At 42.5% G+C, this 25,810-nt stretch overlaps 1 protein-coding gene across 1 annotated transcript in view; it reads right to left on the bottom strand.

Annotated features, from left to right (window-relative positions):
• The window catches only part of PSD (pleckstrin and Sec7 domain containing), a 133,764-nt gene that overhangs the window by 49,479 nt on the left and 58,475 nt on the right, over nucleotides 1–25,810 (bottom strand). The window contains exons 6-10 of the mRNA XM_042456465.1: nucleotides 23,649–23,843; nucleotides 23,027–23,107; nucleotides 19,201–19,313; nucleotides 17,977–18,035; nucleotides 16,462–16,551 (exon numbers count right to left, since the gene is read on the bottom strand). Of these exons, the coding sequence (XP_042312399.1) occupies nucleotides 16,462–16,551; nucleotides 17,977–18,035; nucleotides 19,201–19,313; nucleotides 23,027–23,107; nucleotides 23,649–23,843 (538 nt within the window). The remainder of the gene's footprint in view (nucleotides 1–16,461; nucleotides 16,552–17,976; nucleotides 18,036–19,200; nucleotides 19,314–23,026; nucleotides 23,108–23,648; nucleotides 23,844–25,810) is intronic.

Below are 25,810 nucleotides of genomic sequence, written 5' to 3'. Positions count from 1 at the left end.
GGTGCCCTGTTTGTAGTTACCCACTTCTGCCCATGTGCTTGAGTGGAAATTATGGGGGTAGAAAAAAATGCCAGGCAGAATTTGCAGATCCCTGCCAAAAGAACAGTCTACTTTCAAAATTAAAAAAAGAAAAGAAAAGAAGAAAGTGTGAAAAACTAGCATGTGGGACGACTAAGTGACATTTCTAGCTCAGTCCGTCATTTTCAAACTGTTCAATATAATGCAGTGGATGGCTGAGCCACTGTAACATTTTAGAGCTAATATTTCAGAACAGAAAAACACAAAACAATATTTTCAAAAAATGTTTTAGAGTTCCTACAAACTGACTCCTGCACTTTTGGAATTTCAGTTACATTAAGAGGCTTCATAAACCTTATGAAAAATAAGATTGTGGAAAAGTTAGATTTTTTTTAGACTACAACTCCCAGAATCCCGCACCCAGCATGGACATCTTCATTTTTCTTCTCACCTGAACAATGTGAAACCTTGGGGGGAAATTATCCAGAAAATTAAAGCACCAATGATGAATTGACAAGAATAACAAAAAGGGAAGTCATGGTTCCCTTTGGAAAAGCACAGAAATCACTGGCATTAGCAGAAATCACGTTTCCTGAACTGGACAGGCCTTTTCTAAATGGATCAAGGAAGAGCATGATGTGCTCTAAAAACTTGGGTCTACAGAGAGACTTCTGTGACTCATCAGCAGGTGGGGAAGGAAGATGTAAGTTACTAAAAGGTTTTCAAACCAAGGCAAGAAAGCATTTAGCTAAGAAGAAAGAGGAAACAAAGAAAGTCCTTCTCAACAGATAATTCAACCTCCTCAACCTAAGGAGTGGAATCTGCAGAACGGAAGGCGAATTGAAGATCTCAACTAATCCATTATCGACCACCCAGGATATGGGAAAAGGAATTCCCCATCTCTGATCATAACTGATCTACATATTATTGATAATTTAATTATATTTTTAATTTTTGAATAACATAATTTTTTTAGCTGTACCTGTTTTAACTTCTGAGACACAGCCACGTTAATTTAGAATATCATTAAGCAAAGGGACCTTTTAGCACCTTTGAGACTAAATGAGTGAAAAGGGTTGTAGTGTGAGCTTTCGTAGACTTGGTCTACTTCCTCAGATGCATCTGAAGAGTACCACCTGGCAAGCTGGTAACGGTAACATTCAGATGCATCTGAGAAAGTAGACCAGGGCTGCTGAAACACTGCAGAATTAATGCCAAACCCATACTTTTTAACTGTCATGTCTCCATCCTATGGAATCCTGGGATTTGTAGTCATTGTGGCACTACAGTTCTCTGGCAGAGAAGGTGAAGTATCTCACAAAATTGCAAATCCTAGAATTCTACAGCACTGAGCTATGGTAGTTAAAGTGATTTCAAACTGCATTAATTTCACAGTGTAGATACAGTCTACAAAAGTTTATGTTAAAACTTCTTTCACTCGGTTAGTCTTAAAGGTGCTACAAGATCCCTGTGCAAACTGTTTTCACTTTTGTATGCCTCCTTGAATCCTGTATTGGTAAAAAGGCAGGAGAGAGAGGACTGGGCTGGGCTGAACATAAGGAGAGCTGACTCTTACGCTGTGAATGGTTTAGCAAAGAATGGCCAGTGACAGGTATTCCGAGAACAAGATCAGAAGAAGAAACAAGCTGGCAATGGTAGTAGTTTTCTTCATGGTTCCCCTCATGGTTATACTACTTTGTTGTTGTGTTCCATCATGTCATTTCCGACTTATGTCAACTCTAACCTCTCATGAGGTTTTCTTGGCCAGATTTTGTTCAGAGGGGGTTTGTCTTCAGAGTCATAGTCCAATGTTCAAACCACTACATCATGCTGGCTCTTGGCTCACTAATCACAAAACTCTGGATGGAGGGAATGATCAATTATAGTAAGGGGAGGATTGACAGAAGTAGCCCCTTCAAGTGCAAGGATAGGCAGGTGCTACTCCGACTAATCCTCCATTATTGTCTCCATCACCTGCAGGGGGTGCGTAAGCGACACCTCTGTGTAAGCTCTCAAATGGCTGTGATGTCAGGTAAATGAGCACCAAAACAACCCTCTAATATTTCCCTGAGTTAACCACCCAGGCATCTTCCAGAATACTGATGAAAACAGCCTGGAACCCTTATTTATTACACAATATGGCACTGGCTGGAACTGGTGATTCTGACCATATTGTGCCAGTATTGTATCACTGCCACTGATTCCAAGTTCACTTGTGAGCTCAGATCAAAATGCTGGTGGTAGTCTATATAACTCACCCTGGTTTGGGGCATGCCCTCTTCCTCATGCCTGACTTCATCCTTGAAGACCCTGCTTCAAACATCTTCACACCCCTAGAGAATCTTCTAGTGCCAGGAAAAGATCTTTCAATTCTCTAAGAATTTTTAATGCTCCGCGTAGTAATGCTGTTCTGTTGGTGTTTTTATTTTAAAAAGTAGCTGCTGTTTCTGTGACCCTTGCAAGTCTTATTGTCATGGCTGAGGTTTTTAGCCTCTGTTGCTTTTAACTGATTGTTTTACCATGGTGGTTTTGATTCAAAGGATGTGGATTTGTGTGTTTAGAGTTGTATTTCACTCTCGGAGCTTTTTCTGGGGTCACCAATAAATCTTAGAATTAAGGCAAAATCCATAATCATTGAGACCACAGAATATGTCTCCTTGCACAGTCCCCTAAGCCAGAAAGAGGGGGCACACAAGAGGAACATGCTTTTATACTGCTGTATTTCCTTAAAAAGAAAGCCAGTGTAGTGTAGTGGTTTTAACACTGGGCTGTAACTCTGAAGATCAGGGTTCAAATTCCTGTTCAGCCATGAAAACCCATTGGGTGACCCTGGGCAAGTCACACTCTCTCAGCCTCAGAAGAAGGCAACGCAAATCTGCTCTGAACAAATCTTGCCAGTTGCCATCAGTTGGAAATGATCTGAAGGCACAGAACAACCATTTCTGCAGATGTACAGCGCTGTGTAAAATTACAGCGCTTTATAAATAAAGGTTAATAATAATAATAATAATAATAAAATCTCTTGGTCTGGCACCCTAAAAGCCACAGATAGCCAGTGTAGAGAATTAGAGGCCTCAGCAACCAGAAAACAAAACAAACCACGCCTATCATAGAATCATGGAATTGTAGAGTTGGAGGAGACCACAAGGGCTGTGTAGTCCAACCCCATTCTGCCATGCAGGAACTCTCAATCAAAGCATTCCCGACAGATGGCCATCCAGCCTCTGTTTAAAGACCTCCAAGGAAGGAGACTCCACCACACTCCAAGAGCCAGGAAAGGGGAAAAAACAAACAAATAGGCAAGGCCTTCATCAATAGTTGTTGCTGAGGGGAGTCAAATGCAACAAGAAACAAAGAACAACCCCTTTTCTCCTCCCCTGCAGCACAGGAAAAGCAGAAAAGGAGATGGAAGGAGGGAGGGACCCCCCCTCCCAAACTCTGCTGCTTGCAACAGCTGCTCCCTGCTGCTTTTACTCATACTCATGTCTCCTGGAGCATCCTGACAGGGAGGGCTGGCTCCCTGGTGCTTCTTAGAGAAGCTGCGAGAAGCCACCATGGCCTCCTTACTTGCCTCTTTCTCTCTGCAGAACACAGTGTTAGTGATGGATGGAGCAGCCACCTCTCCCCCTCAGCAGCCTCACCAGACTTCACTTTCCCAGAAGCCAAGCCCTCCCTGTCCTGCAAGAGAGAAAGAAAGGGAGAAGGCCCACTCACTGCCTTTCATGTTTTTGGTCACACTTTCAACATCCTCCATTTCTCTAAACATCAAGGACTGGGGGAGCACTGGGTACTTTCAGCTCTCCTTTCCTTCTAAAAGCCTCTATTGACTAGGAAGCTCTTAACACAGGCTGCATCCACACTGCAGAAATAATCCAGTTTGACGCCACTTTAACTGTCCCTGGCTCAATGCTATGGAGTTCTGGGAATGGCAGTTTGTTGTGGTTCCAGAGCAGAGCTCTGTCGATGTAGCCTGTGCAGTTAAAGTGGTGCCAAACTGGATTATCTCTGCAGTGCAGATGCAGCCTCAGCAGGGCAGGAGCACATCTCTCTTTGAAGGGCCAGCTACCCACCTCTGCCCAATTACTGCTCCCCTTTCTTAACCTCTGGATGGCATGAAGGGTTTGTACAAACTGAAACTTAATCCAGACAAGACACAGGTGCTCCTGGTCAATCAGAAGGCAGATCAGGGAATAGGGATCTGGCCTGTGTTAAATGGGGTTACGCTCCCCCTGAAGATTTGCAGTTTGGGGGTACTCCTGGATTTGGCTCGGAACCTGGAGGGTCAGTCCTCTGCAGTGACCAGGAGTGCTTTTGCACATTTAAAGTGTGTGCGCCAGCTGTGCCAATTCCTTGACATGCTGGATGTGGCTTTGGTGGTCCATATGGTGCTTTACTTCGGGCTGCCTTTGAACAGTGTTTGGGTCCTTCAGAGGATCTAAAGAATTGCAACCAGGCTGCTAACAGGGGTAAGTTAGAGAGACAACACAATTCCTCTGTTGAAACAGCTTCACTGGTTGCCAGTTTGTTTCCAGGCACAATTCAAAGTGCTGTTTATGATTTATAAAGCCCTTTATGGCTCAGGTCCCGGCTATTTGGCAGACCATATCTTCCTGCATGAGGTGGCTTGGGCTCTGAGATCCTCAGGTGAGGTCCTTCTCTCCGTCCCACCACCATCACAAGCATGGTTGGTGGGGACACAAGAGAGGGCCATAATAATATTTGTGGGGGGGACTACACTTGCTCCCTCCACATTTGCTGGGGTTAGGGGCACAGTATCCCTGTGAATGTGAAAAAACCACAAATAACAAAAACACTATGTTTTTACCTGAGAGGACACCCCTCTAGGAATCTCTAGGTCCTACAATGCAACTCTGTGGTCAACATCTGCCAGACACTGACCACAGAATTTCGCTGGAGGAGCTACAAATGGCAAGTGCAGTTTTCTCTAAAGGAATCTCTAAGTCCTTCAGTGTAGCTTCTGGTTAAAGTTGACCATAGAGTTGTGCCAGAGGACCTAGATATTCCTAGAGAGAACATATTAATAAAATTCATCAATAATCAAATCAGCAAGTCAAAGCCGCAAATGTGGAGGGATGAGTGTATCCCTACCACTGTGCCACAGGGAGACAGGGGCCATGATTCACAATTCCTTTCACTCTCTCTTAGAATCACAGAATTGTAGAGTTGGAAGAGACTGCAAGAGACATCCAGTCCAACCCCATTCTGCCATGCAGGAACTCTCAATCATAGCATCCCCGACAGATGGCCATCCAGCCTCTGTTTAAAGACCTCCAAGGAGGGAGACTCCATCACTCTCCGAGGGAGTGTGTTCCACTCTAAAATAGCCCTTACTGTCAAGGTCTTCCTCTTAATGTTGAGGTGGAATCTCTTTTCCTGTAGCTTGCATCCATTGTTCTGGGTCCTGTTCTCTGGAGCAGCAGAAAACAAGCTTGCTCCCTCCTCAATATGACATCCCTTCAAATATTTAAACAGGGCTATCATATCACCTCTTAATCTTCTTTTCTCCAGGCTAAACATCCCCAGCTCCCTAAGTCGTTCCTCACAGGACATGGTTTCCAGACCCTTCGCCATTTTAGTTGCCCTCTTTTGGACATGCTCCAGTTTCTCAATGTCCTTTTTGAATTGTGGCGCCCAGAACTGGACACAATATTCCAGGTGGGGCCTGACCAGAGCAGAATGAGAGGGGCACTGTTACAGTTATGGGTGTGAGGAAGAGGAGGTGGTGGCTGCTCCTTCTGGGACCAAACAGGGTGGAGATGTATGTGGGGTGTGTGGCAATGGTGGCTGCTTGCATCTCCTCACTAGGAAGCCCCAGGGCTCTACTCCTCTCTGCCTGGAGGCAGTAAGCAAAGGGGGTGAGGCTGTTTCTTCTTCCTTGCAGCCCCCACCCACCCAAAGCACACAAGGCACCCAGCTCTTGGCTGGAGTGTGGCACCTGCCTCACCATCTATTCAGAGATGTGCTACAGCCAGCTGCCAAGTGGCTACCAGAAGGTATTGGGGAGGACAAAATGGTCCCCTCAATGGTCCCAGTGCCCCCAGGAGTCCCCGGCTCTGGAAATGAACAGCAGCAGCAGGGAAGAAGCAGGAGCCTTCCTCTGATCTCCTCTGTCGCTGCGGAGCCACTCCCAAGAAAGAAGGAAGGAAGGGAAGGGAAGGGAAGGGAAGGAATGGAAAGAGGGAAGGAAGGGAGGAAAGGAAGGGAAGGGAAGGAAGGAAGGAAGGGAAGGGAGGGAAGGAAGGAAGGAAGGAAGGGAAAGAGGGAAGGAAGGGAGGAAAGGAAGGGAAGGAAGGAAGGCAGGGAAGGGAGGGAAGGAAGGAAGGAAGGGAAAGAGGGAAGAAAGGGAGGAAAGGAAGGAAGGGAAGGAAGGGAAAGAGGGAAGGAAGGGAGGAAAGGAAGGGAAGGGAAGGGAAGGAAGGAAGGGAAAGGAAGGAAGGAAGGGAGGGAGGGAGAGAAGGAAGGAAGGAAGGAAGGAAGGGAAGGGGGGGGGGAGGGGAGGGAGGGAGCCCGCGGGTGGGGGGGGGGGGGGGCGGCTGGCAGAGGGTGACCCAAGACCAGGGCTCTGTGTGTGTTGGGGCCGGGAAAGGCCTGGGGGAAGCAGCACTCCCAGCCCCTTTCCCCCCCCCCCCCCCCCCCCCCCCCCCAAAAAGGGGGGGGGACTAGCCCCCCCCCCCCATTGCAAGAGCCCCACTGGCTACATCTGGACCCCCAGCAGCAGCAGGCGGAGCACAAGCCCCCCTTCCCAGCCTCTGCTGCTGGGGGTCCAGGTGTAGCCAGTGGGGCTCTTGCAATGGGGGGGACTCCTCTCCCCCCCACACCTTCTCCATCTTGAGCAGGACTAAGAAGCATGCATTTACATACATACATACATACTTAACAGGCAGGGTGTGTGTGTGTGTGTGCTTATACAGACTAATCAAAAGCTCAGAATACCCACATACGTGTGTGTGTGTGTGTGTACAGGAAGCAACAAAAGCTCAAATCACTCACATACCTACATACGTGTGTGTATATCTGTGTGTGTGTATATATATACATACACACACCAATCAAAAGCTCAAAACACCCCCAAATACATACACATATCCATATGTGTGTGTATCCACATACACACACACTCTGTTGTTTTGAGCTGTTGCTTGGGCCCTGCCTCCCCTCCGTTGGAAGAGGAGGAGGCTGAGAAGGGCCCTTGCCCTGCCCTGCCCTGCCTTGCCTGCCCTGCTTTCCCTGCTGACCGTGGGGTGCGGTTGGTGCTGGTGGTGCTTCTTGTTCTTCTTCTTGTTCTTCCTGCTGCGGCTCTGGAGGCGGCTGACGACCAGGTCGGTGTAGAGGACGGGCTTGAGGGTGCGGGAGCGCTGGGGCCAGCCGTAGCAGAAGGTCTCCACGCCGCGGCAGTTCCGCCCGTAGCGCACCGAGCACAAGGAGCGCGAGCGCAGACGGCCCCCGGCGCCCCCGCCGCTGCTCCCGCTGCTGCTGTTGATGCTGTTCACCCCGATCATCGCTCGGCAGCGGCAGCAGCAGCAGCAGCCCTGCCGCTAAGGCACCAGCAACAGGAGCAGCAGGGCGAGGCAGCAGCAGCAGGGCGGGTCTGCGGTGGCCAGGAGGAGGAGGAGCAGGATGATGAGGATGAACCCTCCTCCTCCTCCTCCTCCTCCCAGATGGAGGACAGCCAAGGGAGATGGAGGACGGGGCCAAGCCAAAGCTCAGGAACAGAAAGGCCCCCTTTGCTCCTGGAGGGTTACAAGGCTACAAGGCTGTCTTCTGCAAGAGGTTATTCCTGAGGTTTCACCAGCAGCAGCTGTGGCTGGCATCCTCACAGAAGGCTGCATGGAAGAGAGTGGGGCACACACACACACACACACACATATACACACATACATACATACACACACACACACACACACACATATACATACACACACACATACACACATACATATACACACACACACATACACACACATATACACACATATACACATACACACACATACACACAAATACACACACACGTACACACACATATACACACACAAATACACACATACACACACATATATACACATACACACACATATATACACATACACACACATATACACACACAAACACACACACATACATACACACACACACATACACACACACGTACACACACACACGTATACACACAAATACACACACGTACACACACATATATACACATACACACACACATATATATACACACAAACACACACATACACACACACATACATACATACACACACGTACACACACATATATACACACACACATACACACACACACACGTACACACAAACATATACACATACACAGATATGCATACACACACACTGAGTGAACCTAGGGAAGGAGGAGTATATACCCTGTTTCCCTCCAAAATAAGACCCGCAAAATAAGCCATATCAGGATTTCTATGCATTTGCGCAATATAAGCCATGCCCCCCAAAATAAGACACAGGCGCAGAACAGAAGGGGGCAGAAAGATTGGGGCCAAGGGTTCGAAAGAAAATGGAGTTGCAAGAAATTCAGGATGGAAATTCCGGGTTTGGAGAATTATGATGACAATGTTCCAGAAGAAGACAGCGACAAAACTGTATTTAAAGAAATGTAGATTGTTGTACTGTACGTAACAAAAAATAAGACATCCCCTGAAAATAAGCCATAGAGTGTCTTCTTGAGGAAAAATCAATACGTATAAGACAGTGCCTTATTTCCAGGGAAACACGGTAATAGAGTGGACCCTTGTTATACGCTGGGGCTTCGTTCCAAGATCCCCCCGTGGATAACAAAATCCGTGAATGCTCAAGTCCCATTAAATATAATGACATAGCAAAATGGTGTCCCTTATGAAAAATGGAAAATCAGGGTTTGCTATTTGAAATTTATACTTTTGGGGAATTTTCAAACCGTGGATGATTGAATCCGTGTATAAAAAAATCCATGTATAAGAAGGGCCAACTATATACTCACACTGTGTGTATATGTGTGTGTGTGTGTGTATCCCACTCTCTTCCATGCCAGCATTCTCTGAAGATGCCAGCCACAGAAGCTGGTGAAACGTCAGGAATAAACTCTTCCAGAAGAAGGCCACATGCCCCGAAAAAACCACAAGGAACTATGGATGCCAGCCATGAAAGTCTTTGGCTTCACAGTACATATATACTCCACTCTTCCATGCCAGCTTCTCTGAAGATGCCATCCATAGATGCCTGTGAAACTTCAGAAAGAAACTCTTCCAGATCACAGCCACATAGCTTGAAAAACCCATTAAGAGCTAGGGAAGCTGGCTGTGAAAGCCTTTGACTTGACAGAAAGGCATGCTTCTCCGCTATGCTCAGAATGGAAGGCATTGTGGAATCCCTCCCAGGAGAGAAGGCTGAAATGGGAGACGCGTCCGGGAAAAGGAGGGCGCCCAGGAGAGGCCCTTCCCTTGTGCCACCTCCTCCTCCTCCTCCTTGGCCCCTGGGCCACTTGCCCTACAGCTCCTCATCGTGGCTAAAGGGTCCTGTCAGTGGCCCTATCGTCCATTTCTATGTTCTCTACAGACAAGACTTGGTGTGGGTGAGGGCAAGGACGGAGGGCAAGAGGCCTGGTCAGGAACATTCACCAAAGGTCAAAGTTTTCTTCTGACATCAGTCTCCTCACCACCACTCTTGAAAGAAAATTCAAAGGTGAAGCCGGATTAGTCTCTCAAAGCAGTATGGGAAGAGCTCTTGTGGCACCCTTGACAGATGGCAGCAGGAGCTTTCCTAGACTTAAGCCTACTTCCAAATGCATCCAAGGAAGTAGACTTTTGTTAGTCTCAAAGGTGCTGCTAGAGCTCTTCACATACCCTTTAAATAGTATGCCAAGATCCTGTAGCACCTTTGAGACGAATGAGCTTATCCCACGAAGGAGACTGGGGGTTTATCCCACGAATATCCTGGAAAATTCACATAATTACACAAAACAATTTCACACAATGTCACACAAAATCCGCTATTAAAGTGGTCACAAAGAAGCATTAACACACATCTTTTTACTTTCGGGATTTCAGCGACCATGCATTTCTGATATCAGTTGATTTGCACAACTGCGTGTGATAATCATTTGCTCAATTACTCACCATTTTTGCTTTATTTGCAGGATGCTTTATATGCGCTTTGATTTCTCTTTAATGCCAAAATTAGCACCAGTGTGATAGACTTGCTAGACTTAAGCCTACTTCCAAATGCATCCAAGGAAGTAGACATTAGCAAAGCTCCAGTTGCCAACTTCTTTCTTTCCATTAGTCTCAAAAGCGCTGCAAGAGCTTTTTGCATACCCTTTAAATAGCATGCCAAGGGATCTTGTAGCACCTTTGAGACTAAGTGAAAGAAAGAAACTGGTAACATGAGTTTGTCTAGACTTGAGTGTGTGTGTGTGTGTGTGTGTATGTGTGTGTGTTGTATGCCTCCTGACATACAGCAACCCTAAGGCAAACCTATCATGGTGGTTTCTTGACAAGAGTTGTGTAGATCAAGTCTTGCCATTGCATTCCCCTAAGGCTAAGAGTGTGTGACTTGCCCAGAGCCTACTTTCTCAGATTTCCAAATGCATCTGTGGAAGTAGGCTCAAGCCTAGGAAAGCTCACGCTACCAACTCCTTTCAGTTAGTCTCAAAACTGCTACAACATCCTTTTGCATACTGATTTTCCAAACAAACACAGCTAGGTCTTTGAATTTTACCACCCTTTTAATAGGACAACGGAGGTGGTAAAGCAAGAAGTGCTTGCCTTGACAGAAGCATAACGGAAATGTGTGTAAAGTTTTCAGAACATTGTGAAGATGCTTTTTGCTCTTAGCACTCACATCATAGCCAGAAGTTAACAATTGCATATAACATTTGTGCAACTACTGTACATACAGAAACCCCAAACATAGATGAGCCAGTTGGGCAAGAGGAGAATCATTTTCCCACTTTAAAATAATGACGACTGAATGCAATGGCCTGCTGTTACAGATTGCCAAAATAAAGCTGCTTGGGGTCTCTTTGGAGGTATGCTATTTAAATGATGCATGGGTCCTAAGAGTCCGGAGGTCGCGCCAAAGCCACACTCCATTCCTAAGCACTAGAGTGCAGCTTTGATGCAGCTTCCGGATTCTTAGGATGCATGCATCATTTAAAAAGCATACCTCCAAAGAGACCCGAAGCAGCTTTATTTTGGCAGTCTGTAACAGGCCAATGAAAGCATTAAGACATACTATTTGCAACAGGTCAGGATATTTTATGTTTCCCATGAATGAGTATGGAAAGAAAGTTACTTCAGTTGCTTCTTCCATTTGGTTCCATTTGACCCCTTGAGCTAAATATTTATTGACATATTTGTCATATTAAGATGAAGACTGAATTTAATAAGGGAGAAAATCTTGGCTGTGAGCTGCCTATATTATTTTGAACCTTCAGCTAGCCTCCACATTGCCTTTTAAAGCTGGTAAAAATTATGTTCTAAAAATGAGCAGGTTCTATACAAGATTATTTGTTGTTGTCTGTCTTCAAGTCATTTCCAACTTATGGCGACCCTAAAGTGGATCATGGGGTTTTCTGAGGCTGACAGCATGTGACTGGAAACCCAGTGGGTTTCCATGGCCAAGCTAGAAATCAAACCCTGAACCCATAGTCCAATGTTCAAGCCACTACACTACGCTGGTTCTCATACAGTTACTACTAAGAAACATATGACTAGTAAAGCATTTTTAAATTGTGTTGAACAGATCTGCCTAGTAATGTGTAACTGAAAAGCTGCATGTGGTAATGCTTCCCTGTTCTGCTTCATTATCAGCTGTTTGAAGGGGTGAAGAAATGTTGTGTTAGTGATGTCACATCACACATTTTTCCTAAATACACTTTCCTGGGGAGACATGTCAGTACCAGCTGCCCACTTTGTCAGAAGAGCTACACATCCACTCCTTCGGAGCAAGCTTTTCCAGGTGGCATCTCAAGTGAAGTGAATCCGTCATTTCCCACAGTACAGAACTGATTTGTGGAATCCCCTGCCACAGGGTGTGGTTTTAAACTTAAACTACAACAGGATATATTTATATATAACATATACTACGCTAGCTTTCTGTGTTATCTGCCTCACAGAAAAGAAAGGATGCTTTGGGTTTTTCCTTTCTTTTTGGCAGCCTTCTTATTATGGCTAATATGCACTGATGTTGCAGTTCTACCTTGTCAGTCCTGCTACCTTTTGAAAGCCTAAAGACTCTACTTGAGCCTTTTACTCAAGGATGGAATGGCAATTATGGGGTTGAAATTGTGCTTTTCTAGAACACTACAGATTCTGAAATGTATTTTCCAAGAGAAAACTGTGACCAGCACATGACTAACAGTAGTATGCAGGAATATCACTTCTCTCGCCTTTGTGGGTGAATGTGGCTTCTTTAGAGAGTCATCTTGAACTGACTTAGGGAAGTTGGTTTGCTTTTTTAGTTGTTGACTGTTTGCTTTATTGTTGTGACTCCAACCACTGTCTTTCTCTTCAACTTCTTTTTTAAAAGAAAGAGATTAAAAACATAATTTGTTTAAAGCAAAAAATTATTATTGGAACTATACCTGCAAAGCAAAGAAGTTCGGACTACAAGGAAAGAACTCAGCATCATGATGCCTTAGAGAAAAAAGCAGGCTAGTTCTTAGTTCAAACAACCAGTAAATTGGAGAGGAGGAACTCATAGAATCATAGAGTTGGAAGAGACCACAAAGGCCATCCAGTCCAACCCCCTGCCATACAGGAACTCACAATCAAAGCACCCCCAACAGATGTCCATCCAGCTTCTCTTTAAAGACCTCCAAAGAAGGAGACTCCACCACTCTCCGAGAGAGTGTGTCAAACAACCCTTACTGTCAGGACGTTCCTCCTAATGTTTATGGGAAATCTCTTTTCCTGTAACTTACATCGATTGTTCCATGTTCTAGTCTCTGGAGCAGCAGAAAACAAACTTCTTCCATCCTCAATGTGATACCCCTTCAAATACTTATACAGGGGTATCACATCACTTCTTAACCCTCTCTTCTCCAGGCTAAACATACCCAGCTCCCTAAGTCTTTCCTCATAAGGCATGGTTTCCAGGCCCTTCACCATTTTGCTGGCTTCGTCTGAACACACTCCAACTTGTCAACATCCTTTTTGAATTGTGGTGTCCAGAACTGATACAGAATTCCAAGTGAGGCCTGACCAAAGCAAAATAGAGTGGCGCTATTACTTCCCTTGATCTAAACACTATACTACTGTTGATGCAGCCTAAAATTGCATTGGCTGTTAACTCATGTCCAACTTGTGGTCTACTAGGACCCCTAGATCTCTTTTACATGTAGTCTTGTTAAGCCAGGTGTTCCCCCATCCTATATCTAAGCATTTTATTTTTTCCTACCTAAGAGCAGTACGTTACATTTCTCCCTGTTGAAATTAATTTTGTTAGTTTTGGCCCAACTTTCTAATCTACTAAGGGCATTTTGAATTTTGATCCTGTCCTCTGGGGTATTCGCTAAATTTGGTGTCATCTGCAAATTTGATAAGCGTGCTCTCTGTTTTTTTTATCCAAGTCATTGATAAAGATGTCAGGAGTAAGCCTGAGCTGCGAGCTCTGAGAGCACATCTACTTTCTGTTGAATGCTAAGTGTTGTGATTTAATGAGATGATTGCTCAAAGCCTGCCTCTTTTCTCTCTCTTTCTCTCTTTTGCACACATACATCTCACTTACTTCCCATGCACAGGCTACTTATGGATGAATGTGAAAAAAGTGGGAGCCATAGTGGGATGCAGGTACTGGCAAACTACGCTTTTCAATCCCTGGTCTAAATAGAAACTAATCACATTTGACAGAAATAGTTACAATGCTTCAGATCATTAGGGGACCCTGATTGCACAGGGTTCCCAGTTCCCAGGCAAATATTTGAGACAGGTTTCAAATTTATTAGTTCAAACTTTTTAAAAAAAATAGATACCAGAATTCTGACCTTCGGTCCCATGTTGAGATCTAAATAAATAAATAAAGGTTATGATCTTTAACTAATGGAATTATCCCCTTTCTCTTGTAGATTAAACTGCATGGGTTGCAATGATCTATGTGCTCTCTGTCTCCAACATCCTATAATATAAACTAATTAAAGATATCAAACAGATGTTTTAATTATTTAGCCTAATCTGCACATACCTGCATATGAAAAAATGGTTTGGAATTTTTAAAATAGTTTTTTATTCTTAGATGGTGTGTGCATATCTCACACAAAGCACCAGCTTTGAAATAAAACATTCTTCTGTGAGACAGGAGGAAAACCTCTTCTAATATGCATCCGATTCCCAGCTGTTTTCCACCATATGGGCATAGTTGCCATTTGGGGGCAAATAATAAAGTTATGGTGTTAGTAATTTTGTAGCAAGAAATGTCCAGCAATACCCATTAGTGTTATGAAGGATATATGGATATATTCCCTTGTCATTAGTTCTAGCCAGAGACTGATGTTGTCACTCATGATTAATGCACATGCCTATATTAGAAATAATTAACAAAGGCCCTTGAAATTGATTTAACATTGCAGCCCATCTAATTTCCAAAGATTGCTAGCTACTTCTTCCCGGACTTGGTTACAGGAAATATTGGGAGGGAATCCCTAAACCATATAGGTAAGACTTATTTAACATTAGTTTTGTAGCAATGCAATGTTTTAATTTCTCTTACTATTACTTTAATTGTTGCCACTCGTACTATTCTTTGTTACCTTCTGTTGTTGTTGTTGTTCATCCTTGCTTATGGTATCACTGCAGTTATTGGTCTTGTTTATTGTAATACTGGATTATGTTATTACCAAGGAGTATGTAGTTAAAAAACAAACACCTTATCGTCTATGTCCAATATCATTTTTTTCCCCTATCTCACTTTTTGACAACATCAGCAGGAAAGTGACCAGGGTATGGTAGAGGACACAAATTCTGTGTCTATAACATTTTGTGAAGTCGAAGGCTTTCATGGCCGGCATCTTCTAGAACATGACATGGCCACATAGACCGAAAAACCCACAAAAAATCTATAACATTTGTATCTCCAGTGTGCAATGCCCAAGACTTTTTCGATAGAGTAGACATATTGTATTTGGATGTGCATATCTTACAGTACAGAAATGCAATCTCTTCAGCTTTGGTAGCTCTATTCAACGCATTTATAACATGCAATAGAGAAATGGCTTAGTGAGCTTTCTCATACTTAGCAAGCTGGAGCAGACCATCATGGTGAGAAGGCTGGGCAACTTTAGAGCAAAGGTTCTTGTTAGCTTTACTGTATAGTGGTTGAGCCAAGTCCACCAGAATTGTTTATGCCTCTTCCTCCCTTCCCCACTCTCATGTCATTCACCATTCCTGGCTAGTTGGATCCAGTACCATCCCTTCTCTGGCTCCAGAAGTTCTCACTGACCTCAAAAAGGACACTTTCCAAACATAGTATTGTATATACTCATGTATAAGTCTAGAAATTTAGATCAAACAATTGACCCCAAAAAACTGACTCGACTTATCCATGGGTCAATGTAAGAAATGTGTCTTAACTCTTATTTAAAAGAAGGAAAAGACGAAAAGCAGGAGTATGATATGTGAAGTACTGACTCCCTCTACTCTCTCATCCATCCAACCTTAAGAGTAAGCACAAAGACTTATGTCTGCTGGAATTTTATGGAATTTTATAAGTTCTTTAACATTGTTTTGCTTTGCTTCATCCTTTAGATTGTTTGCTATATGCACCTAAATTCTACCCTTGACTTATCTACGGGTCATAGCAAAATCCATAATTTTGGCCCCAAAACTTGCCCTCGACTTATACATGAGGTCGATTTATAGTCGAGTATATACGGTAAGCCTAATATGGTATTGGTATTTTCTCAGATTGTCATAGCACCACAAATAAATAATATCTCATATGGATAGCATGGTCCTCCAGGCAAGGCACAGAAGCTCCATTTTTTGGACCCTGAACTATTTTGCAGAAATTTTTTCAGAAGAGTCTTCTCTCATACAAGGCCTATGTTTTTTGCTTAACAAGAACAGAGCAAAACAAAAAGGCAGAGATTTCAGATAAGTAATTCTGAAATCTGATTTTATTAAGAACTTGCACAATTCTGAAGACTGACCAGTGCTAGGGATCAGTGTGCAGTTCCAGATTGCAGGGGCTCCTCTGTTTCTGAGCATACACACCTCAGAATAAGGGCTGTGTTTGCAGAATGCCCTCTTTATGAAAAGGGCTGCAACCCAAGACAATGCTCTGGCTGGAAAATCCCATCAAACAGGCCAGGCCTAGGGGAAATATCCTAGTAAAAGTGACATGCAAACTGATCCAACGGGCTCTCTTTGCACTGTACTATGTGTCCAAGAAGAGCTCTGAAATTATTTACCTTGAGAAGCTCTCGAGGGAAATCACTTCCATCATTGAGTCCTTCTAGGTTGCCAATAAAATCTAAGCAGGACATTCGCTTCCCAATGTTCTGAAAGAAGAAACAGGGAAAGGAAAAAGAGTATCACAGTCATGAGACCTACAATACTAATCATGTCAAGATTATCAAGTCAGAATCCCTTGTTAGAATACAAGGTAATGTGCTCTGGCTCCTATTAGCCCTTTAAATGAAAGGCTTAAACAACTTGATTGGGGTTATGTCTATTGGTGGTGATTAGCTAGAACATAGGTTAGATAGCAAATGCAGAGCCCAATGTCTGGTCTCAAAGCAAGCTGCATGGCAACATTTTTCTATTATTTTCTTCTGAAAAATGCAACTGGAAGTCTGGGTTCTCTGGCTGATGTGATAGGTTAAAACACAATCCACCACTCCTACAGGCCTCCAGAAATGGTGGCTGACCGTTTGAAGGCAAAAATTGTTGTGCTTTTTTTAAAGAATGGGAGCCCTCAGGTGACAGCTGGGGAAAAGAGTGCTGTAAACAAGGCTTGCAACTCATGTAATTAAGTGCAGCTCACACAATTCCTGCTTCTATGTTAGAGGAACTTCATCATGTAGGAGCAGTACATATCCCTGAATACTAAGTGCAGGGGCCTATTGCTACCATGCCCTGCATGTGAGTCTTTTAGAGCTTGTGTGTGTGTGTGTGTGTTTGCGCATGCGTGTGTATGTGCATGCACATGCCTCCAGGTCACCTATTAACTTATGGTAACCCCATTAATTTCTCAGGGGTTTTGTTCTGGCTGGCCATTATTGCAGGCCAACAATGCATGCTGGGCTAAGGGCTGGTGCAGAAGTACATTGCTTTGGAGATGAGCCCACTACAGTAGCACATTTAGTGCAGTTTGGATGCACATACCACATTTCCCTCCAGGCTGAGTTCCAAGGAAATCTGTTCTTTTGGTTTTCACCAGTGTCTTTTTTCAACTTTATACAGTGGCTGGGTTTTGTGTTTCCTCCCTTCTTAAAGCAGTTTTTATTTTTATTTTTAAAAAAATACTACACATCTCTATATTTGCAATACTCTTGTCCTCCAGGCAACTTTTTCCTTTTTATCTTCTTTTATCATGACATACTTTATCACAGTTCCTTTTAAATCTTTCACTTCCTCCAAGTGCCATCTATATCATTTGGTACTCCTCTCTCTTTTATGCTCCTTTTTCTTTTCAATCTTTTCTTGTCATGTAATCTGTTAAAAGGGCACAGGCAGTGAGAAAATGCAGCATTTTCTGTTTTAAAAAAGGGTTATTTGAATTAGAAAATACATATTTGGCCCTGTGAAGCACTTCCAGACAACTGCACTGTTTGGCTAAGCCATAACACTGTGTAACTCATTTAGTTGAGTACCAAGATTTCCTGGCCAAGGAAACTGAAGCTTTCCTTCATTGCTACTTTGATATATATCAGTAATAAACTTTCCAGATAGCAGGTAGCAAGCGAAAGGATTGGTGCACTTACATGTCCATGAAGGTCTGTGTTTAACAGCATCAAGGCGCAGGTCAGAGTGTGGGCTCCATCTGCAGCACAAGCATCAGAGACAGGTCATCAGCCCGAGCTCACCCAGCCTTCGTTTTACTAAATGTTGCTCAAATGTTTCCATAATGTAGATAGAGCAGACCTAAGCTAAAAATGTCCTCTATATAGCTATAAAAACTAACTTTTAGAAGACACGGAAGCTCCCTGTAAACACTGGAATGGATCTAGAAAGTGAGTTATATGAAGTCTTGTATACCATAGTTCTGGTTTTTCTGAAGTGTCTTACATTGTATTATTACCCAAAGAATTTTGTAATAAAAAGAAAAGTGAACAGTTCTTCATATTTTCACTTTTGTTAGTATGAATGAGTTAGGCCTTGCCTTTCCAAACCTTTGAGATACTTTTTAAATTTCAATAATGTTGATTGTTCTTCTTTGAGACCATTTTAAACTTTATGCACATGGAACCACAGTACTAGTTTTTCAGTGAACCATAGTATTTGCTGTGTAACATACTCTGTGTGTGTTTGTGTGTGTTTGGGGTGGGTGGGGAACAGTTATCCATGTGTATTTTTAAAGAAATGGGCAAAGGCAGAGGGTAAGCAAGCTATAAGCTGGCTGAAAGTGGAGCACCTTTGAGTGCCAAATCTTTCGTAGAACCTCAGGGAAATAGGAGTGTGTAGAAAAATATTATTTTTGACTTCACGTTCTGATTTCAGATAACGGAAACCAATAGCATAGTTCTGGCTTCTCTTTGCAGACAGCAGTGTGTACAAGGAAGCAAGTGTGAGGAGAGGGAAACATTGTTGAGTCCAGCCTGCTCTCTTCCACCCATTGCTCTTCCCTGGTAATGGCAGTCAGGTGTGGGGATCATCACCATATTGGTGGTGACCAGTAGGCCAAAAACAAACCCCTCCACACAGAGTCCACGCTTGATACCGAGGACCTGGCAGAGCAGTCTGTCAGATACTCTCTTCTCCACCATCTTTTCGCTTTCTGTCCTCCACCCCTTTTGAGATAGCAAACTGACCTTAGTCTAGTTCCAGCAAGTGTGGGCTGCTGTAATCCAGTGATGCTGCAATAGGGGACCTTCAGATTAATCTGCATGCCTAGCCTAGCAGAGATCTCTACATGCTGAGAAGATAACAAATTGATCCCCCAAGCCCTCCATCTGACCCACCCATCTTCTCCTTTCATAACATCTCACCCTCAGAAGAGATGGCTTTAGGATTGCACTCATAGTAGCGTTGTGAAAAATGAGCTAGGACTCTTTCCCGCTCCTGGGTCTCACCCATGAGGGCTAGCTCTTTTAGAAAGGACCTGGAGGTAAAAAAAAAGAACCAGTAGTTACTTGGAGTGATATCCACTGACCCATCACAGTCCGGAAGACTATACATTAATACCCTATATGGCATTAATACACTAATATAAAAATACACTTGAATTGTGAATGTGTCATGAAAGGTTTAGGCCTTCAGCGACCAGTCATCTTTCACTGAATTGTTTTAACTTATCAAGAGTTAACTTGTTAAATTACTTTGATTGTGCATTTTAAAATGGTTCTTATTTAGCTTTTAATGTATAACAGATACTTTTAGTACTTTGTTTGTTGTTTTAACTGCTCTTGAGATGATCTTGACCTATGGTGACCCTGTGGATGAGACATCTCCAAGGATCTACTTTTCTCTGCCTTTCCTAGCCTTATTGCCTCCCCCTCCCATGAATCATGCCTTCTCATGACGTGGCCAGATTACAACACCTCAATTTTGTCATCTTAGCTTCCAGGGAGATTTCTGGCTTGATATGTTCTAGGACCCATTTGTTTTGTCTTTTTGGCTATCCACAGTATCCTCAGCACTCTTCTCCAGCACCGCATCTCAAATGAATTGATTTTCTTCCTGTCTTCTTTCTTAACTTTCCAGATCTCACATTCATACATGGTCATAGGGAATACAATGGCTTGTATGATTCCAACATCTGTGCTCAGTTGTATATCTTTGCATTTTAGAATCTTTTCTAGTTCTTTCACAGCTGCTCTTCCCATTCTTAATCTTCTTCTGATTTCTTGACTGCAATCTCCATTCTTATAAATATTTGATCCAAGCTATGGGAACACTTTAACTATTTCAATTTCCTCATCGTCTAGAATGAATTTATGTAGATCCTCCATGGTCATTGTTTTTGTTTCCTTTATGTTCAACAGTAAGCCTGCCTTTGCATTTTCTTCCTTGATCTTCTTTAGTAGTTGTTTCAGGTCTGTGAGGTTTTCTGCTAGCATTATGGTATCATCTGCATCTCTTAGATTGTTGATGTTCCTCCCTCCTATTTTCACTCCTTCTTCTGTGTCCAAGCCTGCTTTCCTTACAATATGTTCTGCGTATAAGTTAAACAGGTACCTGAAATTGGGAACCATTCTGTTTCTCTGTGTTCTGTTCTAATAGTAGTCTCTTGTTCTGAGTAAGATCCCACAGCAGGACTATCAGATGAGTTGGCACTCCCATTTAGTACTTTACTATCGTTTTATAATTGTTACAATTGTTATTAACTGTTTTGAACCCATTTGAAGAAAGGTGGGTTCTCCATGTTTTCAATAGAATAACTCTAGCTCCATCTGCACTCCAAAGATAACAATTTGGACTCAGACTAGTTTAGCTGCACTTCATTCCAACTGAAATCACTGGATCTCATGATTTAATTTAAAATTACATTGATTTTAGGTTAGGTATGATTTAACTTAAACTGTATCAAGACTGGAACACAAACCAATGGATTCAGATCACAAGAAAAGATATTTCACTGGAACATTAGGAAGAACCTCTTTACTGCAAAAGCTGTTCAGTAGTGGAACAGATTGCTTGGGAAGGTGGTTGATTCTCCATCAGTGGAGGTCTTTAAGAAGATACCAGATGGGCATCTTTTAGAAGTGCTAGAGTTATTGTGTGTTTCTGCAGCACAGGGGGTTGGCATAGATGGCCCTTGTGATCTCTTCCAACTGTGAGATTCTATGATTGAGATTTGATCCAACACAGTGACTGCCCCATTGTTAAAAGGAGTTAGATTGCAATAGAGAGAATAAAGAGATGTAAAGCCATTGTCCTCTTCCTAAGTGTTTTCCATTTTGGCTGACTGTTCTGAGAACTTTGGAATTATAACTGACACATGAGTTTGCTTGTTTTTCTCTATCCTTTCCCTGTCATTCCTTCTGCATTGTATCTTTAGACAAATCCTGAGGGCAAGGACCGATCTGTAAGTTGCTCTGGAAACCTTTTCGGCTATAGACCAAAGAAAAGGTGTTTAAATAAATCCCATGTTGAAATACAATTGTCAGTAAATTGGTGAGAAGCCTTCCAAAGCTGAGAGAGAAAATTTCCACTGTTAAAGATAAGCTTAAGATGTATGTTTCAGACAACCTAAGGAAGGCATCTCATACCATAGTAAGGAATTAATTCTTTGATCCTGCACCTTGCAAATATTGAAAGATTTAGAGACTTGGTATAAGCCTACCATCTCCAGTTAAACTCACACTGTATCAGACATGACAGAGTGCAGGTTCCCCTGTCCTTTGCCCATCCTTCTTTGCAAAGATGGACAAATGACTATTTAGCTTTCTATAACTCATTTTGTTTCCTTTGTCATTTCCCCCCATGCCATTTCCACATCATTTTGCAATATTTTCAAAAAAGGTGTCTAGCAGAAAATGCACTTTCATACATACAAAAATTTGGAAGCAATTTTTCCTAATGCATGCATTTTTGTGAGCACTATGCCCTAATGTATGCTCTTTTTTTTTTATTGCTATATTCTTCAATGTACACATTTTTGTATCCAGTTTTGCCTAATGTAGACATTTTGTATGCATTTTTGGACTGGGGAAAACACTGCACAATTCAGAGAATCATAAAAGCTACCAGGAAACATGCATTGTGCTATGCTTCCCATCTTCCTTCCTTAATGAATTTTCAGTAGTAAGTTGGTGGTGGTAGCAGCTGTTATGGGAAAGAACAGGAAGGGCTCAAATGCAACACAGTAATTTCTGGATCCCTTGGTTCTGAGAACCAGGCAAGGCTATTGCATAATAAATACGACGTCTAAAGAGGCTCAGGCCAATAGTTGGTTCATGAGTGGGAGCGGTGTTAATCCTTTTTTCCTATGAACCATTTTACCAGACAAAAATGGCTACTAGTCTTTGATTGGGTTGAGGGAATGACAGGAACAATATAAGTACCTTGCTTTCCCTCTAGTGGAACTCATACTGGTCTATAGGCAGCTTGATTAAGAGGACAAAATGGAATGTAGCAAGAAATGATGTTACCCTCTCACCCGCAGCATTGTTGATTTAACCTTATTTGTCCCCAGTACTCCTTGTCTACTGAAAAAATAAGGTATGGTTCAATTATGGTTATTTTATATTATGTACACACATACACACATGTTGTTTAACTGTAGATAATGAAGGTGTGTGGGGCGGATAAATATCTTGCAATCAGTAGTGGACATTATCCAAGAATGAATCTGAATTGGTTCTGAGAAGACAGCAAATTATTCTGAAAAGCATTTCTAAGTATGTTTTAAGTACCTGATGTATTATTATGAAGCATAAAAATCTGCATCTCCTTCAACAGAAGCATGATTATGGTGTCCCCATTACTTCAAAGAATAATAATCTGTACATGCTCTAAATCTAAGACTAGCTTTTACAATTTGTGTCCCAGCCACCCACCCCCACTCTACAGGCTGCATGGAGCCATCAGCTATGTACAGTATGGTTGTCCACTAGATGCTAGATCCACTGGGTGCTACAATTGGTTTGGCAATGCTGAGCTGGCAGGAAAAACAGAAGACTTATCCAGTGCTGATGAGCTGTCAGGGCTGCTTAAAGTCTAAAAAAATAAAAATAAAATAAAATTCAGAACTGCGGTCTTTCGACAAATATAAATCAATGTTAATCCTGAATGCAACTGCAGACAGTCTTTTGCCGAAACTCGTTTTTTCATCTGTTTCTAAGATTGCACACATCCCTCTTGAACACTCACCTCAGTGCTTGATCCAGACTCATTCCAGTGAATTCAAAGAACTTGAGGTACTCCCCTGCAACCATCTTACTAAAATCATTACTGGAAAGGAGAGGATAAAAAAAAAAGATTTTAAAAACTCTTATATAAGAGAGGGATAGAAATTAAGGAGAGGGAAACTTGAGGACATTATGATTGCCACAACAAGGAACAGAAACACAGGATTTAAGGCAGAATTCACCCAAAACCAACAAAGACTCCTAATTGTCTTTGATGAAGGAATTTATTCCACAACCCTTATGTACCTTAATTTCTAGTGAGAGTTTTATTCTTTAGTGGCTATATATTAAGAGTGAAGGCACACATGGTTAGTGTGAACATTTTTGTCAAGCTAAAGGAAATGCAGCATAAATCATCCCCAGGGCATAAGCTATGTGGGCCATACAGAAAACACTGTCATCCCAAGGGTGTCTCATAAAGGCAAGCTAGCCAAATATTTATTTATTATTCTTCAGTGAAGGTGGTATCTTATCTGTTATCCTCCACAAGGCTCAGGATATTTCTGCATGAGGGTAGCTGGATTTCTTCAGGGAGTTAACAGAGCTCTGTGTGAACAGTCTTTTCTCCTAATACCCACACGTACTTCTTCCCCAGATGGCGGGCTACATCTGCTTTTTTGAAACCATCCAGATTGTAGAGCCTCTTTGCCAGGCGCTTAGCAGCCTCCAGATCAGCCTTATGCCCATTGGAGAGCGTGTCCGTGCTGCCCAGGGCTAGTTGCTCTGTGCTGTCCATTTCAGAATCCGAGTCAGAGACCAAGTGACTTAGAGGATGCTCACTAAAAACAAAAACACAGAAGCTGTCATAGAAGCCTTGCAAATCAATAGTCTTTTGTGTCGGTGCCCTTCACTGATGACACTTCTAAATGAAAGGGAGTCATGCGTGTGTGTGTGTGTGGGGGGGTGAGTGTCAGCACCAGTGTGCTGATAAGAAACTGTGACAGTTACAGTTCTCAATTTGTCTAAATGGCAAACCAGAGGCTAACAGAACCTGTATGGATAGTATCATCCAAGGCAGAATGACATGAAATCTATCTATGACGTGGCACTTTTACGTACCCTTTCCTATCATTCCTATTGCAGTGATCCGGCAAGTCTGTTAAACATGATAGCAGGAAGCTTCAACTGGAATAACAGCAGATAAATGAACTAGTTCAGAAGACAGGTGGTGAAAAATCCCCGTTGAGTACTAGCTCCAAAGTGAAAAGAACTGTATTATGAAAAACTCCACACCTGAAACTTTTGCCTCTAATGCTGTAAATCTCCTTTTCTGTACCAAATATCTCTTTTTATACATTTTGAACAGATGTATGTTTAAGGTAAGATAATACAAGAGAAAAATATAAAATATATAATACAATTAAGTAAAGCAAAGACATAAAACATTTTTTTTAAAATAACCGACTGGAGAATAGAACAACCCTAATTCAAAGATCTACTAGCAATGTAGGGTCAGGAATAGGCAGAACCCTCCTATGCCATCTGAAATAGTCTTTTGCAGTCTAGCTGCTGACTGATTTCAGAGATTGGACAGCAGAATGATCTGCCACCACAGATACTCTGTTGACTGTCACTGAGCTCAGTACAGTGGTACCTCGGGTTACGAAATTAATTCGTTCCGCCGCCGCTTTCGTAACCCGAAAAGCCTTCGCAAGCCGAAAACCCATAGGCGCTAATGGGGAAAAGCCGCGATTTCGTGTGAAATAGCGCCGAAAAGCACCAAAATTTTTTTCGTAACCCGAAAAAACGTTCGTAAGCCGGAACAGTTTTTTTGAATGGATTTTTTTCGTAACCCGGAAATTTCGTAACCCGCGCATTTCGTATCCCGAGGTACCACTGTAGCTGAAGAATTCAAAACAGAAGTAGCAAAGTGGCAGAGCAAGGAAGTAATTGAATTATGTCAGATCCAAATCCACCCCAATCCAGCGACAAAGGCACTACATTGGCACAATGTTAGGCTGGATAGACAGCAGTCCTAAATAGTTTCTAGCAGCTGTTAGAAGGAGAGCAGTTTAGATTCAGCACACCGTCAGGTCTAATGTCACTTCAGCTGACCCTAAGCCATCCTGGTAGGTCTGGATTGTGTTCCAAAGCAGAGACTGGGAATAACTAGTTATATAAAATGTTTATTACTTTGTTAGATTTCTCTAACACAGCTTAACTCACTAGATTTTACTAAAGCTAATTAATACATTAAGAAGTCACTGATGGTGATCTTGTATGTTAAAGAATAATTATTTTAGCTTTTTAAAACTCATTAGGGTGGAGGACTCTTCCTTTGACAGAGTCAGTCAAGAAGGCCTAAGGAGAAGAAAGATTAGGAGTGGAACAAATTGTTTGCTGTATCATACTTCTGGAGCATGGATAGAGATAAAGAAAGTTATGGAAACCCTTCAGAAGAACTGAGAAGCAACGGAAGAGCAGAGATTGGGGAACAAATGAGGATGGTAACCAAAGAAAAAAATGAACCTTGGTCTTGAATGGTAGGGAAATAAAGAATGATTTGTATGCTTAGCCATCAAGCAGCCACTGCTTTTACAGAGTTTAGATCTTTCATGCCTGAAAGGCTGGCATCTTGTTTATAGATCTGCGTAACTTTTGGGGAACTGGGGTAAATTGCAGATCTCTTCATTCCCCCTTATTTGTTGATTTTATTTTATTTTCTATTGTATAATATAAAATATTGTATATCATTTGGAATACTCTGTAGTGAACTCCTTTGTAATCTTTTTGTGTTTGTTATTGC

The sequence above is a fragment of the Sceloporus undulatus genome, chromosome 3 (genome assembly GCF_019175285.1).
Source record: "Sceloporus undulatus isolate JIND9_A2432 ecotype Alabama chromosome 3, SceUnd_v1.1, whole genome shotgun sequence".
Taxonomy (NCBI): domain Eukaryota; kingdom Metazoa; phylum Chordata; class Lepidosauria; order Squamata; family Phrynosomatidae; genus Sceloporus; species Sceloporus undulatus.
The sequence above is the reverse complement of the archived record's forward strand: the minus strand, read 5'-3'. Positions and strand labels throughout refer to the sequence as shown.